The sequence below is a fragment of the Lucilia cuprina genome, chromosome 5 (assembly GCF_022045245.1).
Source record: "Lucilia cuprina isolate Lc7/37 chromosome 5, ASM2204524v1, whole genome shotgun sequence".
In the NCBI taxonomy this organism is placed as follows: domain Eukaryota; kingdom Metazoa; phylum Arthropoda; class Insecta; order Diptera; family Calliphoridae; genus Lucilia; species Lucilia cuprina.
Window position 1 is genome coordinate 47895488 of NC_060953.1, and position 20755 is coordinate 47916242.

The 20755-nt window shown below is 27.7% G+C and overlaps 1 protein-coding gene across 1 annotated transcript in view; it reads right to left on the bottom strand.

Moving 5' to 3' along the window:
- Positions 1–4422: 4422 nt before the first annotated feature.
- Positions 4423–20755, bottom strand: part of LOC111686791 — a 56294-nt gene continuing 39961 nt past the window's right edge. Inside the window, exon 5 of the mRNA XM_046952525.1 lies at positions 4423–4580. Coding sequence (XP_046808481.1) covers positions 4577–4580 — 4 coding nt within the window. The 3' untranslated portion in view covers positions 4423–4576. The remainder of the gene's footprint in view (positions 4581–20755) is intronic.

Genomic DNA, 20755 nt, shown 5'->3' on the forward strand with positions numbered 1-20755 from the left:
GTCACTGTATCTTTTCAATTGAGTCTCTCATGATCTGTCTGTCTGCTCTCTATTTCACGTCAATAAATCCATAAGTATCATTCCATTGGTACATTTGTTTGTTTTTTTTTTTATAAATCTTTAAATGCAACCACATTTCGAAACGAAAAAATTCTACGAAATTGTTTATTTTTAAAAATGTTACATTAAATGATTAATTTATAAACAATATAATGCAATAGTTTAAAACAAAATGAAAGTTAGTAAAAGATATCATTTTTCTTAATTATATCACGTAAATTCAAAGAAATAGCTAATCAAAAGAAATAATAAAATTTTGTTTGTCTTTTTATTACATAAATTGTCTTAAAAAAATCGAAGTATAGACTAGTCTATAGTCTAGTATATATTCTAGTCTATAGTCTAGTCTATAGTCTAGCCTATAGTCTATTCTATAGTCTAGTCTATAGTCTAGTCTATAGTCTAGTCTATAGTCTAGTCTATAGTCTAGTCTATAGTCTAGTCTATAGTCTAGTCTATAGTCTAGTCTATAGTGTAGTCTATAGTGTAGTCTATAGTCTAGTCTATAGTCTAGTCTATAGTCTAGTCTATAGTCTATAGCCTAGTCTATTGTCTAGTCTATAGTCTAGTCTATAGTCTAGTGTATAGTCTTATCGAGAGTCTAAACTACAGTCTTGTCAATAGTCTAGAGTATAGTCTATATGTTGGACTATATCTAGTCTACAATGTAGTTTATTTTATAGTCTAGTCTATTTTTTTCACTATAGTCTATTCTATACTCTGGACTGTAGTCTTATAGTTTAAAGCCTGGACTACAGTCTAAATGTTTATATATAAATAGACATCTAGATTATATAGTCTATAGACTGCACTATAGTTCTATTGTTATTAGGTCAATAGTAGCAAATAAAACATAATTATTCTCAATAGTTAAGTTTTTCTTGAGTAAACTATTAAAATAATTTTGCCGGAAATTAGGAGTAAAATTCCAACATTATTATTATGTCTTAAATAATCTACATACATATAAATATAAGTATTCAATTATATCTGTCTTTGAATCATCTTTATTGCTTAAGCACGTGCAAAAGGAATATTTACAAAATGTTTTTTGATTTATATTCATATTCCCAAGAGATAAAATATTTTAATATAAAATAAAATATATTTTTTTTGGGATTTATGTAGATGATTTAAGAGAAAATTAGTGATAAAAAAGTTAAACATACATAACGCATTTATGATGATGGTATTTAATTCTAGTCCTGTGACTAGTAATTTGCCGTTCATGGGCAACTTTATAGTATAAGTTAGAAGAACTTGTAAATTCCATGTGGCTAAATGTAGATTAATTGTAATATCCAATTATAAGTCATATATACATATGACTAGTTTATTGCTGGAATCTATTTCTGCAGATAATTTATTGGTCAGTAATTTAACTTTTTGACATTTCTTAATAAATTAATCTTTTTAACTTTTAAAAAATGTCCAAGAATATTTTCATCAAATCTCAACAATAATTTATGATCACTAATAAACACATCAAAATTTTAATTTGTAAAATTACAAATTCCAATTTTTTTACACTAAAACACCCACTGGCGAACAGCAAAACAAAATCAAGAAAATCTTTCGAACGTTAAAATTAAGTTTAAGTTTAAGCTATAAGCAACTTAATCATAAAATTAAAAAAAAGACAAGATGACAAGAAATATGCACTTGAGCAAGAGACATTTGGACAATTTGCTCAATACAAAAAGTTAACAAGTTTAAAACGCTTGCAACAAAAGAGACAGACACACTTAAAAGCGGCCTACAACCTAAACACAAGTTAACATCCAGCATTTGTGGTATAAAACTAGTGAGGAAACTAAACATATTTGTGGATGACGAAAAAGTCACACATAAAACTATAACAAGAAATAGTGACAAAAAAGTGGAACCACGCATTAATTTCTATTTGACTTTTTACATTTTTTTTAAATGAAGCATGCGTGGGTTGTTGAGGTGGTTTTGAGAAAATGTTATATAAAAAATTGAATACCTTCATATAACAGTGATGAATTGTTAAATTGATCTTAAGACCATAAAGGTTGACAGATTTCTTTCTGATTGATTTTAAATATAAAAGTATGAGTCATAAGCCAAATGTTTGTTTAGTGATGTAGTAACAGTAGTTGAAGAAAGAAATATCGTACATTTTCTCGATGTCGATTTTTTTGCAAAGTTTAATGAACTTAAAGAAATAAATTTTAAGAAATTTTTATTTTTATACCCTACAGTGGGCAGGGTATTATGTGTTTGTAAAACCCCAAAAATGTTAGTCATACACACACATTTAAGAATACCATTTGAATCAGAATAACCTTTCTTAGATGATTCTACTATAGTCCGTCCGTCTGGACTATATAATAGACTATAGTCTGGACTGTAAAATAGACCATAGTCTGGACAATAGTCTGGACTATAGAACAGACCATAGTCTGGAATATAGAATAGACTATAGTCTGGACTTTAGAATAGACTATAAATAAGACTATAGTCGGAACTATAGAATAGAATATAGAATGTACTTTAGATAATAGAATCTATTCCTGGACAATGGAATAGATTCTATTATCTAACTATATAACTATAGTCTGGACAAGAGAATAGTCTATTGTATGGACTAGCCTGGACTATAGAAAAGACTATAAAAGACAATATACTATAGTCTGGACTATAGAAAAGACTATAATCTGGACTATAGAATAGACTATAGTCTGGACTATAGAATAGACTATAGCCTTGACTATAGAATAGATTATAGTCTGGACTATAGAATAGACTATAGTCTGGAATATAGAATAGACTATAGTTTGGAATATAGAATAGACCATAGTTTGGACTATAGAATAGACTATAGTTTGGACTATAGAATAGACTATAGTTTGTACTATAGAATAGACTATAGTCTGGACTATAGAATAGACTATAGTCTTGACTGTAGAATAGACTATAGTCTGGACTAGAGAATAGACTATAGTCTAGACTATAGAATAGACTATAGTCTGGAATATATAGAATAGACTATGGTCTGGACTGTAGAATAGTCTACAGTCTGGACTATAGAATAGACTATAGTCTAAACTATAGAATAGACTATAGTCTGGACTATAGAAAAGACTATAGTCTGGACTATAGAATAGACTATAATCTGGACTATAGTATAGACTATAGCCTGGACTATAGAATAGACTATAGTTTGGACTATAGAATAGACTATAGTCTGGACTATAGAATAGAATATAGTCTGGACTATAGAATAGACTATAGTCTGGACTGTAGAATAGACTATAGTCTGGACTATAGAATAGACTATAGTCTGGACTATAGAATAGGCTATAGTCTGGACTATAGAATAGGCTATAGTCTGGACTATAGAATAGACTATAGTCTGGACTATAGAATAGACTATAGTCTGGGCTATTGAATAGACTTTAGTTTGGACTGTAGAATAGACTTTAGTCTGGACTATAGAATAGACTATAGTCTGAGCTATAGAAAAGAATATAGTCTGTACTATAGAAAAGACTATAGTTTGGACTATAGAATCGACTGTAATCTGAATTAAGGAATAGTCTAGACTATGTTATAGATTATTGCCTGTATTATAGTCTGGACTATACTTTATAGAATAAACCATAGGGTGAACTATAATCATCCTTATAGAATATAGTCTGGACTATAGAAAATACTATAGCATAAAAAATACTATAGCATAAAAAATACTATAGCATAAAAAATACTATAGCATAAAAGAAACCATAGATAAAAATAAACTTATCTATGTTCCAGACAAATTAGAGTTCAATGAACTTCATAATTTTATAAAATTATAGTGAATTTTAAAGTTCTCAAAAAGAGAGATGACAGAAACAAATTATATTTTTTAAAAAAGGTATGATTGATAGCAATTTAATTAATTAATCTAAAAATTTTAATTTTCAATAGACAAATTTTTAAAGGTGTGACAATTTGTAACCGTTATGTTTATGACAGATTTAAAATTTGATAATCAATTTAAAACTGTAATTTTCATTAAATAACTCAAAAAAGTTCATTAACTTAACAGTTTTAAATATGAAATTATAAAACGTTAACAAATTGTTTATGCGTTAATATCCCAGCAAGATAATATTTTAAATTTAAAATATTTGTTTAAATATATTTTCATATTTTTAATACTAGAACATTTTTAGTTCTCAATTTGCTTTGGCGTTTCTAAATCTTGTTTGTAAAAGATGTCTTTCTCAAAGACTTCAAAAATGCATTTTTTGCTGGGCTACAATTATATTTTAAATATTTATTCAAGGCTATAAACGCCCACAATAAAACACATAAATTTGAAAATAATTTTATATTAAGACCTTAACTAATCCTTATTGCAAAAATGTTTTAAAAAATGTTTTAAATTTAATATTCTTTGTGCTATAAACATTTAATCCTTATATACGTACCAAACATTATTTGCAAAAACTCAATTATATTTCGATTATAAATATATATTTTGTCTGTGGCGAAATTAAATAAATTACCTAAAAAGAGAAAAAGAAAAATATTAATTAGTTAAATTATAGAAATCTATAGAAAATTAAATATGAAACAATTTAACCAAAATTGTTACTTTGTAAAAGAAAATTTATATCCCAGAATTTTTTCAAAACAAACAAATTCCTCCTGACTCTACAAATGTATGTGTGTTATTCCAGCCTCATTGTTTAGTCATTTAATTTAAATTTCAATATAAAAACCACACATTTTCCACCACACAACCCTGAACAGTAGAGGAATGTTACCCTTTAAGGGAAAGTTCATTTTTTTAATCAGAAGAAATTTATAATCTGTAAGTGGTTTCCTTAGTTAAAGGAAGTTTAAACTTAAAACTGTTGAAATATTTCCCATGCTGTTTTCTCTATTTAATTTATGACTACATTTTTTTTAGGAAAATAAACTTCTAATAGTACGGAACTATTGTTTCCTAATATTGAGTTTAACATTTAAGTAATTTGGTCATTGAACATTAAGTGGTTGGAAATTGTGTAAATACCTAAAAACAGGACAGCAGAGACAGACTTAGGAAACTTCAGTGGATAGAAAATTATAAAGAACTTTCCGAAGACATACATAAAATATAATAGAATATAATTTAAACTATAAACGGGACCATAGAAATGACCATAGATCAGTCTAACGATTGGACTATAATACAGGCTATATATAGATCGCACTATAGCCTATTCTATATTCCGGACTATATACAACAAACACCGTCCGACAAAGAGAGAAAAAATTCGTTAGACAAGAACCGAATGAAATACGACTGATGCAACAAATTTAAGGGAAAAAATCTGCGTTATTAGTTTTTTATTTCGTGATCCGCTGTCCTTTCAAAAGAACTTTGAAAAAGGACACAGGATCACGAAATGAAAAACTAACAAAGCAGTTTTACTCCATTAAATTTATAGTTTCAGACGTATATCATCCGGTTCGTGTATAATTTTGAGTGTCGCACGGTGTAATACAACAGTTCAGATTATGGTCCTTGGTCTAGACTATAACTAATTTGACTAGAGAACCTTAACCACAAATATACGTTAAATCTATAGTACAGACTATAAACCGGTCTACAAAACACATTACACTCTCAATCATAATCTACAATATAAACAGCCCTATAGTCCAGATTTTGGACTACACTATACTACAGATAATAGTCCAGACTTTATGTTTAGCTATACTACCGACTATAGTCCATACTATTCTATATTCTAGACTATACTGTGGACAATAGTTTTAACTAAAGCCTGAATTATAGAATGAGCTTTAATGGGGATTATAGTTTATAGTAAGCCGGTCTATAGTTAAGTCTATTATCTAGAGTACAGACTATAGTTCACAATTAAAATCATACTACAGTTCAGACTACAGTCCAGAATATAGTACACACTTCAGTCCAGGTTACACTTCACACTACCATCCAGATAATAGTTCTAATTAAATCCTAGTCTAGTCCAGATTATACAATAAACTTTGGACTAGACTACAGTCCTTACAATAGATATAACTTAAAAATACAATTTTTATTATAATCTAGATTAAACACTACACTTTAGACTAGATTGTGGACCTAAACCGGGACTAAAGATTGGAACACAATCAGTACAAAAAACTAGTTTATAACGCAGACTATAAAAGAGACTTAAGTGCATATAATAGTTCAGACTATAGACTTGACCAAAGTCCAGACTGCAAACTATAGTCCATACCATAGAACAGACTATTGACTTGTTCAGACTATAGACTACAGTCCAAACTACAGACCACGTTATAGCCCAGACAATAGATCAGATTATAGTCAATAATATAGAACAGATTATAGTCTAGATTAAAGCCCAGACTGCATATTATAGTACAGACTATAGTCCAAAATATAGTTCAAACTAGTCTAGCTATACAACAGACTTTGTTGCAGACCATAGTCTAGACTATTGACCAGACTTCTTAGCAGACTAGTTCAGACTTTATTGCAGACTATAGACCACACTTTAGTGTATACAAGTTCAGACTATAACCCAAACTATATGCCAGAATATAGGCTAGACTGTAGATTATAATCTACATTTTAGAGCCGACTATAGCATTGACAATAGACCGAATTATAGACTAGACTTTAGTTCAGACTATAGACTAATTTTAGCGCAGACTATAGTCTAGATTATATTACTGACTATAGATCAATATGTACATTAAACTATGAGCTTGACTATAAACTAGTCTTTAGTAAAGAGTATAGACTAAAATGCAGTCAAAGCTATAGACTAGTCTATAGCCCAGACTATAACTCGGACTATACTATAGACTAGTCTATAGCCCAGACTATAACTCAGACTATACTATAGACTAGTCTGTAGCCCAGACTATAATTCAGACTATAGGCTAGACTTTTGTGTAGCCTATAGTAAAAACTATGAATTGGACTTTAATATGGAAACTGTAAACTGTAGTCTAGAATATAATAGAGACTGATAAGTCAAGTCTATAAACTAAACATTAGTCCAGACTGTATTGAAGATAGTTCAGATTAAAAATTGACTATAGTCAAGATAATAGACAATAATCAAGATCATAGCATATACGAAATAACGAACTATAGTCTAAACTATACACTTTATTTCAGATTGGACCAAAATCAATTATATATACTATATTATAGTCCAGACAATAATCCTGCTGAAGATTAACAGATTCTGTTAAGAAACTAGAGATAATTTTTAAAAATATTTTAGAAAAAATTTTCATTATTCATGGTTTATTTTAAAAAGATATTACTGCCTACTATCTCACACGATATAACATAGAAAACTTCAATAATAATAACTTACATCACTAATTTGAGTTATTATAACTAATGTTATATTTTCTTATTCCCAATCATTAAATATAATTTAAGTCACTTAAGAGATTTGAAATAATCACCAGAAACTAAAACCACACAAAAATAAGTCCATTTTTCCAGCACACATGTTCCAAACGAAAAAAGGAGTATGATGTTTCATTAACATTATAACATTAGACTAGAAATAGTTTCATTACGATATGTGTGACAACATCAGCCAGATGTGGAATGAGAGCAACCAAGCAACCAACAACATTTAATCATACTAAAAGCTTAAAACTAATACTACATTTGAAAAATACACTCTTTGGTTTTTCTCTAAAATTCTATATTTTTAATGTTTTTTTTTTTTTAGTTTTTGTCCCTGTGGCTGTAGAAAGAAATAAAGATACCAACCAACGAAGAACCACTTGGGTTTTAGATAGAAGCAAGCACTCTTATATATTTTTTAAGTCTTTAAAACCAAATATGAGTAAGAAAGTGAAGTAACAGGTATGGGTAAATACACCCTACATAAGATGAGAAAGGAAAACCTTTAAATAACTGTATTTAAAAATAATCATTTTATGTAGCATTACAACGGTTTAAAAAAAGGCATACGATTCTAATATGAACAGTTCTCATAATCTTAACTAATCCTTATTTACTCAAGAACCAACAATTTGCTTGTGTTAGTGTAGGGAACTTAAAACCCTAAAAACTTATTGTCTGCTTCTAACTTTTTGATAATCCAATCACATTCTGGCGACACAAACATACAGAAAACATATGAAAGCAAAAAATTCTTGAAAACTTTAATTTGCCTGCCTCACACCGACTTCAGTATTTATATGTATGAATGTATATAAACACTGATGTATGTATATGTCAAAACTTATATTGTTACTTGAGAAAGTATTTCTTAAAATATTAATATTTTTTAAACATAAAAAATTATGAATTGTTGTGAAGGATAATCCTCAGATAACTTGAGGAAATAAAAATATATACAAACATATACTTTTCCATATAAAACAAAAGCAGAAAAAATTTCCTACAGTTAATCTGGAATTACTATTCAGCAAGAACACTATCCAATCAAACTTTATGTATATAAATACTTTATTTGAACGGTAGTCTATTTGTCAGTCTATAGTCCAATCGATAGTCCAGTCTAAAGACGAGTCTATAGTCTAGTCTGTAGTCTATAGTCTAGTCTGTAGTCTATAGTCTAGTCTATAGTCTAGTCTAGTCTATAGTCTAGTCTATAGTCTAGTCTATAGTCTAGTCTATAGTCTAGTCTATAGTCTAGTCTATAGTCTAGTCTATAGTCAAGTCTATAGTCTAGTCTATAGTCTAGTCTATAGTCTAGTCTATAGTCTAGTCTATAGTCTAGTCTTTAGTCTAGTCTTTAGTCTAGTCTTTAGTCTAGTCTTTAGTGTAATCTTTTATATAGTGTAGTCTTTTATATAGTGTATATGTAGTGTAGTCTATAGACTATAGTCTAGTCCATAGTTTAGTTTATCATCTATTCTATAGTCCATGATTTGAGCTGTAGTTCAGACTTGTTAATAGTCTGAACTATAGTTCCAAGTAACCAGATACTTTAGTCTAATCGATACTATAGGGTAGACAGGTCTTTACTACAGTCAAGTCTATACTGTGGACTATTGTTTAGTCTATAGTATGGACTATAGTGTCTGACCTACAATTTGGTTTAGTCTGAACTAAATTCTGGATCATAGTCGGGTCGAAATCAAGCTATAGCCTACTTTTTAGTATGGGCAGTTTAGTTTAGATTTTAGTCTAGACTACAGTAAAAAACATCTAATAAAATCTAGTTGTAAATAATCTATAATATTGTTCATTCCGGAATAGTCTGGTCTTGACAATAGTCTAGTGTTTCGTCTGGACTACATTCAATTCTATAGATATGATAAACCTTTCTAAATAATAATAAATCTTTAGGATAATTTCTCTTAATTTTTTCTTGATGAAAAAATGTTCTCAAATTCTCTGCTTATTACTCTTTTTTAATGATTTTCCAACAAATTCACAATTGTATAAGTAGTATTATTTATATGTAAACAAAATTTATTTGTGGTATAAGTTATGAGTGTGTGTGTTTATTTGTTTCTTTTTCTATTTCCGCATTTGTTATTTCCGCTCCCGTTAGCTGCAAAATGGTTGGTTACACTGATTAAAGAACGTAGAAGACGTAGATGAAGACCAAAACGAAAAAAAACTAAACTAAACACCAAACGTAATGTACTTTGCTTTAGGGAATCTTTGTATTATACAAATTATTTTGTATAAATAAGGATTTTGTGAAAAGAAAATAAAAAAAAATTCAACGATTTTTAGGTTTCCTTCATTTGCTTTAAGCTTTTAAACAAAGGTATTAGTGTTGAAATGAAGTGTTTATTTTTTTGTCTGAATAAAACACAATAACATATTTAACATATTTTCAAAAGAAAAACACTATTGCTATTTTTTAGAGTATGCTCCCAGCAAAAATATAACGAACTACTTCTAAAGGAATATAATTTATCACCCCTTCAAAAGTATCACTAAGTGTGTTTGTTTACCTTCTGCGGAAGTGATATTAATTGATTTCCAAAGAAGCGAAAATAATCCCGTTTTGTTTAAAAATTATACTTTCAATTTTACACAAAATTGGATTATTTTCACTTCTTTGGAAGTCAATTAATATGAATTACTTTTTTGTACTGATTTTTTTTTTTTGAGTTAAACCCATTTTATTTTGGAGTTGATAATAAATGCGTGCAATTTATTTATTTATGTTAATATTATTCGAGCCAAAATTGCCATAACACTACAATTTCACTTCCAAATAACTTCCGAAAAAGAACATAAAAATTGCTTTCTGAGAATGACTTCAGATGTAGCGAATTTGGAATCAAATAAAAAGTACATCCCTCCTATGACAAGCCTGTGTTAAAATCATAACTTTTTCAGTACTTCCATGATGTAAATTCTACTTCTTTTTCCCTTCTTTGGAAGTTCTTTTTTCACTGAGGTAATACTACAATATTACTTCCTAATGACTATCAAAAAATTAACATAAATTTGGAATCAAGCCTGTGTTAAAAGCATCACTTCTTCAGGTCTTTTTTGGTCCTTCCATAGAGTAAATCCTACATCTTTTTCGCTTCTTTTACTAGGCATATGAATTATTTACATTTTTATTTAGAATGTGAATTTTTGCTGTATTTCTTATAGTTTTCGAGAAAAACGAACTTTTATGTTTCCACCCGAAATATCGGCTTTTGATAGGAAATAAAAGCGAGATTTCACTTGTTTTTGCTGTATCTTTTATAGTTTGCGAAATAACGAAATTCTATGTTTTCATTCAAAATATAGGTTTTTCATAAGAAATAAAAGTGATCAAAGATTTCGCTGTATCTCTTATAGTTTTCGAGAAAAAACTGACTTTTATGTTTTCACTTAAAATATCGGTTTTTGGTAGGAAGTAAAAGTGATCACAGTTTTCGCTTGTTTTTTCTGTATCTCTTAAAGTTTTCGAGAAAAACGGATATTTACATTTTCACTCAAAATATATGTTTTTGGTTGAAAATAAAAGTGATCACATTTTTTGCTTCATTTTGCTCTATCTCGCTTGTTTTGGCTTTATCTCTTATAGTTTTCGAGAAAATCGGATTTTTAGTGTTTTCTCAAAATATCGGTTTTTGGTAGGAAAAAAAAGAGATCACAGATTTCGTTTGTGTTTGCTCTATCTCTAATAGTTTTCGGGGAAAACGGGCTTTTATATTTTCACAGAAATTTTCGGTTTTTAGCAAGAAATAAAAGTGATCATAGATTTCGCTTGTTTTGACTGTATTTCTTATGGTTTTCGAGAAAAACAGTCTTTTAAGTTTTACCTCAAAATATCGGTTTTTGATGGGAAGTAAAAGTGATCAAAGTTACTTGTTTTTTCTGTATCTCTTAAAGTTTTCGAGAAAAACAGACTTTTACATTTTCACACAAAATATCGGTTTTTAGTAGGATCACAGATTTCGCCTGTTTTTATACCCTACACCACTTTAGTGGGGAGGGTATATTGGGTTTGTGCTGATGTTTGTAACGCACAATAATATTGGTCCTATACCAACCTTAAAGTATACCAATCGGCTCAGAATCATTTTCAAGAATAAACAAATTCTCTTAAATAATTTTATACAATAAGAATCGGCGTTTTTAGCTGAAATTTGACATAAATAATTTTCAATTCTTGTCACCCTTCATCGGACAAGGGGGAGCAAAAACAACTTATTTTTCCTTAAATTTTTACTCTTTTTATACTTTTCTTCCTTCGTTTGCATTTATTAGTGTTGTTAAATAATAAAATTACAATTATTTAAGTATTTATATATATGTATGTGTGTGTAGGTTTGTCTGTGTATACATTTTCTTTGTTCATATTATTGTCTTTAAAAGAACTCATGAATAATTCAATTCCTATGGAAATTATTACCATTTCGTTTTTTTTTCACCGTTTGCATTTTTTGCAGCTTTTTTTATCTTTAAGTTTATTTTTTTTTCAGTTGTATTTTAATACTTGTGCTCAATTGTTGTCGTTGAAATTTTTATTAATTATTTATGAATTTTCATTAAGTTAATAAATAAAATTAAATGAAAGATTTTCCTTTTTATGGGGAAAGAAGTAATGGGCATCTTGTTTAATTAGGCAATGACTGAATAAAATAAGTTCAATTGATTTGCTTTGCTCCGCTACCAATGAGTTTGCACTTGTATTTATTATTTGAATAAATACCCATATCAGAGGTAAAGACATGGGGATGTGTGTACGATTTCCCTAAAGTTTTTTTTTTGTTACATAAAGGATTTCGAAAAAAGAAAAACTAAATAGATTGAATTTAAATCGACATACGATATCAACCAACTACATGCACTTAACTTTTAGTCACACCAACTTTAGAGAATAATTAAATTAAATGTTATTTGATTATACAAATAAATTGATTTAATAACTCTTTTATTCAACTCTGACAAAGTTTAATTAACTTTGCCATTATTACACTTTAAAACAATAGAAAAATTTTATTTATAATTAAAATATATATTTTCTTCTATTTATTATCAAATTTATTTAAATATTTTGACCATATCCTTCTATTATTTATGGCATTAGCACAATGTGTATAATTTGGCAAAAAAAAAAACAACTTTAAATGAATAAAATAGTTTATATGAAATTAAATTAACACATAAAACAATAGCTTTTGTCTTTATGCCATTTATACTCTACTCACAAGTTTTTTTTTATTAAATAAATTTTTATTTAAATTGATATAAAAATAATAATTATAGATCAATGGCCATTAATTAAAAAAAATACAATCAAAAACTAACACATCATCGTAGTTATTTACTGTTTATTAAATTTTAAAATATGAATGGTTTAGGCTTTTCTATGAGAAATATTAATTCGACTTTTCTGTGGGGAAACATTATTCTAAGAGCTTTTATATAAGAAAGATTTAAAAAGAGTATATTATACGTAATAACAAATCTATTTGACTATCTATCTATCTATCTATCTATCTATCTATCTATCTATCTATCTATCTATCTATCTATCTATCTATCTATCTATCCATCTATCTATCTATCTATCTATCTATCTATCTATCTATCTATCTATCTATCTATCTATCTATCTATCTATCTATCTATCTGTCTATCTATCTATCTATCTATCTATCTATCTATCTATCTATCTATCTATCTATCTATCTATCTATCTACCTTTCTATCTATCTACCTTTCTATCTATATACCTGCCTACCTATTCATCTACGATAGAAACAATTCATTCAAATGGACTTCATCTGAAAAAACTATTTCATAGAAAAACCATATTCGTATAAACTTTCCTATACAAAAAACTTAATCTTAGTAAACAACACCAATTGATAATAATGATTTTAATGAAAAACATTTCATTTATATTAACTATATCACTACATTTTTCAAGTCAATCAAACCACTTAAAGCCCGCTGATAAATGTTTTACACGAGTGCAAATACGCAAATACATTTTATTTAAATAAATAGCCCCCTTCGCCAAAAAAAGAACAAACAAACAATAAAAAGTCAAGGTTAATAGCAACCAAATTGTATTTTCATTAAGTACTAAGTATCTTATATCCTTTTTATTCCAAAAAACCACTGTATATATGTATATGCTAGTAAGTATGTATGTATATGTGAGGAAGCAAAATCAGAGATGGGTAGTATTGAGCTGGGATATGTAGGAAGATTGAGTTTGTTTGTTTGTATCAAATTACAAGGTGTAAAGATACATTTGTTGTTTTAGGCAGGATTATGTAACGTTAACGCATAAAATCCTTTTAATACAAATATACAAAAGAAAATTTCATCATATTCTACTTAAGCAATGTAATTAATTTTAAAATTAATGTACTCATATAAGTGTACATATCACTTGAAAATAAAAGCATGTTTATTAGGCTAGCGCATGAAAATGATATTCACAGTTTCTAAACTAAAAGGACTAACGTTTTTTCGGCAATTTGTTATTTTTTTATTTTCTTTCAACAATTGTTATTGGATCCAGTTGTTTTAAGAGAAAATTTCTTTGGTGCCACCCTTATGTTTTTATTTTTGATTTTCTTTAATATAAATGCAATATTTATACACGTGTCAGAGGAAGCTTTAGAAGTTAATGTGGCCTAATTTAAAAAAAAAAAAAGATCTTAAATGTTTTTTTTTTATATTTTCGAGAATATAAAATTTTTAAAGAAAAGTGTTAAATTAAAGTGAAAAAATGTAGAAAATAAAATTATAGGAAAATTTAATCTGGATAAAAATTTCCATTAGAGAACTTCATCCGGGATAACATTTTCTAAAGAAAATCTCAATAAAAAACCTTATCCGAAGAAAGCTTTATGGAACGGCTTTAACCTTATAAGTATAATTGTGTCTTAGGAATATTATTAGCGATATAAACTTTTCTATAGAAAAGCTTGTTGTGTATACATTTTCTATAGAAAAACTTTATCTGAATAAACTAATCTATAGAAAAACCTCCGTATAAACATTTCAAATAAACTTATCCGAACAAACTTTTCTACAAGAAATCTTCTCTCAGATAAACTTCCGTAAGGAAAAGCTTTATTCGAACAAACTTTTCTATTGAAACACTTTATGCGGATACATTTTTATTAAAATAAAATGTATTAATACGAATTTTTCTATAGAATCACTTTAACTGGTTGAACTTTTCTTTAGTAAAACTTTAAAAGACAAAAGTTTTTTATAGAAAAACTAAACATTTTTTAAACTTTTCTAAGAACTCATCCGGATAAACTTATTTTATAGGAACACTTTACGCTTATACAATTTAATGGATAAAATCTTTATCCAGGTCAAACTTTCAATAATATTTTTAACTGGATAAACTATTCTAGAATCAAATTCAATACTTTAGAAATAGAGAAACTTTTATGGATATAATAGCAAACAGCAAAACGTTATCCGGATAAACATTTCTATAGAAAATTATCAACTTGATAAACTTTTCAATAAGAAAAACTTTCTCCGGATAAACATTTGTATAAGAGTTTATTCGGCTAATCTTTCATAGAAAAACATTATCCAGAAAAACCAAAAACTTTATTTAGAAAATATTATTTGTATAAAATATAACCGGATAAACTTTTCTATAAAAAAACTTTTTCCATAGAAATCTTTATCCGGACAAACTTTTTCTTACAAAAAAGTTTATTGAACAAAAAAACCAATGGCCCATAAACATTTCTATATAAAAAACTTTATCCGGGGAAACTTATTTATAGAAAAACGTAATCGGTATAAACTTTTTGATAGAAAAATTTATCTGGATAAACTCTTCAATTAAAAAACCTAATCCGGATAAACTTTTTGAAAAAAATACTTCATCCAGATAAATTTGTTGATAAAAAAAAACTTTATCCAAAAGACTCTTTTGTAGAAAAACTTTATTTAGATAAACTTTATCCAGATAAACATTATTCGTATAAACTATTTGATAGAAATCTTTACCAGGTTACAAATTTTATTAGAAAAACTTTATCCGGATAAACTTTTTTATAGAAAACTTTATCTGGATAAACTTTTTTTAAAAAAAAAGTTAATCGGAATAAACTTATTGATAAAAAAAACTTTAAGCGAATAAACTTTTTGACAAAATAACTTTAAATAGAAGAACTTGTTGATAGAAATATTTTATCCAGATAAACATTTTGATAGACAAACTTTATCCGGCTGAACTTTTTGGTAGAAATCTTTACACGGATAATTTTTGTAATAGAAAAACTCTATTCAATTAAAATAGAAACACTTTAAAAGAATAAACTTTTTGACAGAAAAACTATATCCGGATAAACTTTATGATAAAAAAAACTTTATCCAGGTAATAAAAAACTTTATCCAAATCGGAAATCGATTTAAAAAAAATTATAGAAATTTTGTGAAAGTTCGTATTAAGAGAAAAAAAATAGTTTTTTTAATAGTTTTTCGGTTTAAAAAAGGTATTTTTTTTTTATTAAATGGGACTTTTTGGTACTTTTTCGATCTTTAAAAAGTATTTTTTAAAATTTTTATAATATTGAACATAAAGTTATGAAAAAGCCATGTATAGCCTGGAGTAAGTTAAAAACATATAAATTTTTTAATTTTTATAAAATGACACTTTTTTATACTTTTACAAACTACAAAAGGTACTTTTTCTATATTCTATAGTATTGAACCTGAAGTAAGTTAGAACATATGAAAAAGAGTATTTTTTTTTCGTTTAAATGGTACTTTTTGAATTTTCTATAATACTGAACATAGAAACATGAAATTAAGCATTTATAGCCCGGAGTAAGTGAAAACTTATAAAATAAAACATTTTGGTACATTTTCCTTCTGCAAAAAGTACTTTTTTTAATTTTCTATAATACTAAACCTAAAAACATACAATTAAGCATGTAGAGCATGAAAACATATAAGACTTTTGGTACTTTTTTCTTATGCAAAATGTACTTTTTGAATTTTCTTTAATATTGAACATAGAATTATGAAATTAAGCATGTGGAGCCCAAAGTATGTAAACATAGTAAGAGGAAGAAACCTAAAATGAATTAAAATCCTTAAATAAAATAAATGCCTAAAAAGAATTACATACTTTTCATTGGGCTCGTGTATGGTTTTTGCTATTTATTAAGAAAATTTACCACAAAAACATTAAAGAAATAAATTTCAATACAGATTTCGTATACAATTCAAACCTACAACTATATTAAGCTTCATATACGAGCACGCAATCATGCAATCTGAAAATCTATAACCAATTTAGGATTTGAATGTTTATTAACAGACAAAAAAGGAATTAAAAATAAAACTCATATGTATAAGAGTGTAACACACACACATACATGCACGGCTGCCTCCCACTAGTTTCGCATATTCACACGCAAAATACTTTTATGAATTCATTTTAAATTCCGTTTTGTTTCAAGGAAAATTCCTTTTGTAAATTGAACTGGTTCCGTGTAAAATAATTTATTATTTTCTTTGAATTATAAGAAGTTATCGTATAGTTATCTTATGTATTTGCTAATGTTTGTGGTGAATATTAAAAAGGAGATTTTAAAGCTTCAAAATCCCATTAGTGCATTACTAGAGATTAGTTTATTCGCTAGCACTTAGTAAAGTGATTTCTTCAAGATTTTATTTTCAAATTATATTAGGCTTGTATTAAACGAAGTTTCTGTACATAAAAAGCCTATCTAATACCATACAAATCTAATAGAAAGTGTAAGATTTTTTTCCTTTACAAACAACATTTTAGTTAATTTATTACATTAATAAATTATTTCTATACAATTTCAATTTATAAAGAAGAAACATTAAGGTGCTAAACATATTAAACCATTAAGACTAGTATTTATATTTACATAAGTAATTAATAGTAAAAAAAAATTTAAGGAAATGAATAAAATATTTTGTAAATCTACAACCCCATTCTTCTTAGATTAAACGATACAATTAATATATATTTTTCATTTGAATTCATATAAAAGAAATACAAAATTATTGACTTTTGTAACGTTTAAGTTAAGTAAATATAGCAGGAGTAAAAATAAACAATTAATTAATTGCTGTGGAGTGTAGAAACATGTTACTTTGTACTTAAAACATCATTTCCAATTAAAGCTTAATCTAAACGAATGTTTTTATTAGAAAACTTAAATATATATCGCTCATTTACTTAGAGATTGACATAATCCAAAATACGGTTTATCTACAAAACATGTCTGATACTAAAGTCGTTCATATCGGCGAGAGATTTATATTTTTTTTAAACGCATTTTTGTGAATTACATCAGTCTTGTAGTCAATGAGCGATAAGTAGATGAAGATAAGGTGTAGAAAATTCAACACTGTATGCAGAATTTTGCTCCAAAATTTAATCCAATTTTACATTAAGTTCTTAAACAAGTTTAACATTGACTAGACTATAGACTAGACTATAGACGGGACTATAGACTAGACTATAGACTAGACTATAGACTAGACTATAGACTAGACTATAGACTAGACTATAGACTAGACTATAGACTAGACTATAGACTAGACTATAGACTAGACTATAGACTAGACTATAGACTAGACTATAGACTAGACTATAGACTAGACTATAGACTAGACTATAGACTAGACTATAGACTAGACTATAGACTAGACTATAGACTAGACTCCAGTACAGGCAAAATTATAATTATATGATATTAATTGTACTTTTATCTTTGAGAGAATATTATATAGTCGATCATTTCCACATAATGTTTCTTACTTATTATGCTATTGTTCGTTGTTGGCAAATATTTCAACAGTAACTTAACAATTTGAACTTATGTGAACTTAAGCTTACAGTTTAATCCTTGCATCATTTTCATATTTATATGCTACAAAAAGGGCTATGGAGCGTGCACCTGAAATCCGATGCATTAGTAGTGGATGCTTGTACTTAAACATAAAAACAATGGTGGTGTTGTTATGTAATTTATGCCTTAAGTCTTATTAGAATGAATAGCCCAGTAGTTCAATATAGTAAAACACAGTACTCATTTTTGTTTTTTTTAATCCTTAGTAAAAAAAAAAAACACTTAAACGTAGTACTCATGGTATACAAAGTTATCAGAGTACAAATTCAGCAATTTATTTATCTTCACAATATTAAGGGAGTGGTAGAACCGGAGATCAAAAATATTAAGTAGTAACCTGCAGGGTATCTCGATTGCCTAAAAAGTTTAGATTTTCGAACTGTAGTGTGTATAATAATACACCACTTCAAAATATACATTTATATTATACAAACATTGTCTTTGTTGCAGAAATAAACAATAGGTTTTTTGACTACTAATGGGCTTTGAGAGTTACCTAGATTTTTGAGATAAAAAAATTTTAATTACATTTGTGCAAAAACAGAAATCACAGTTTTTAAATAAACAAACAAATTCAGAAGATTGAAATTTTAGATTTTAGACTATAGACTAGACTATAGACTAGACTATAGACTAGACTATAGACTAGACTATAGACTAGACTATAGACTAGACTATAGACTAGACTATAGACTAGACTATAGACTAGACTATAGACTAGACTATAGACTAGACTATAGACTAGACTATAGACTAGACTATAGACTAGACTATAGACTAGACTATAGACTAGACTATAGACTAGACTATAGACTAGACTATAGACTAGACTATAGACTAGACTATAGACTAGACTTTAGACTAGACTATAGACAAGACTATAGACTAGACTATAGACTAGACTATAGACTAGACTATAGACTAAACTATAGACTAGACTATAGACTAGTCTAGACTATAGTCTATACTATAAACTAGACTATAGACGAGACTATAGACTTGACTATAGACTAGACTATAGTCTAGACTAAAGTCTATTATATTAGACCGCACAAGAGTCTTTACTAACCTTTCCATTTAAGCACTGTTAATATAATTTTGTTACATAATCTGCATTCTATTCCATAAAAAAAGTTTTATTTCTGGGTTATTATGCTTTATTTTTTCGGAGCTTTTTTGCGTTCACATATTCGCAAAATAATTGTATAATTGCATCAAATAATTACATTTCATATTTCCTTATTATGTTTTTCTTTTTTTTCAAATATGAGTAAATAAAAAAGTATGAATATTTCTTGCTAAAATTGTTTACTCATAACATTTAGAAGCGTATACATACATATATGTATGTATGCATGTACATGAAGAAGAAACACAAAACCGAAAAACAGACTACTCACAACATGTAACCACCAACTAAAACTACATACAATTAAACCAGTGGAAAACATTTCATATTGTTGTATTTTTTCCAGCTTGTTTTTCAAATAAATTCTTCAGCTGCAAACTAAAGCTGAGATGAGAGCATAAAATAAAACTTCAACAGAAACCCACAAATGAGAATTCCCAATAACAAACTGGGAATGCAATTTCCAAGGCACTAAAATAGAAAATAAACGAATTGAAATCCCACAGAAAAGGAGCAAGCGGAAACTGACGACTTCTATTCCTGTCCCAACAAATACTATTGAGAGGATATTGGAGATGGCAAATAAATAAATGAATGAACGACCGAAAAACAAGGTATGAATGTAAGAAGAATATAACTGAATGTATGAAATTTACCACAAAAACCCATACACTCGCCACGAAAAACAGATACTGTGCGATAAACTCATGTTATATCTTAAAATGTATAAATGTATATCCTACTTGAACATTATGTGTATTTGTTGTGTTAAGCTGACGGTGAATAGACGTTTTCCCTATAATACATTTAGAATTCGTAGCTATTACTATTCCACTATTTTTCCATAGGTTTCCCTTAACTGTGTAAACTTTATACATATGTATATATGGACTATAAAGAAGACTCTAGTCTGGATTATAGAATGGACTACTAACAAATCTATAGTCTGTACTATAGAAAAATATAGTCTAGTCTATAAAATATATTATAGTCTGGTCTAAAAAATAGACTATTGTGTGGACTATTGAATAAGCTATAGTCTGGACTATAAAATAGACTATAGTCTGGACTATAGAATAGACTAAAGTCTGGACTATAGAATAGACTATAGTCTGGACTATTGAATAGACTATAGTCTGGACTATAGAACAGACTATAGTCTGGACTATAGAATAGACTATAGTCTGGACTATAGAATAGACTATAGTCTGGACTATAGAATAGACTATA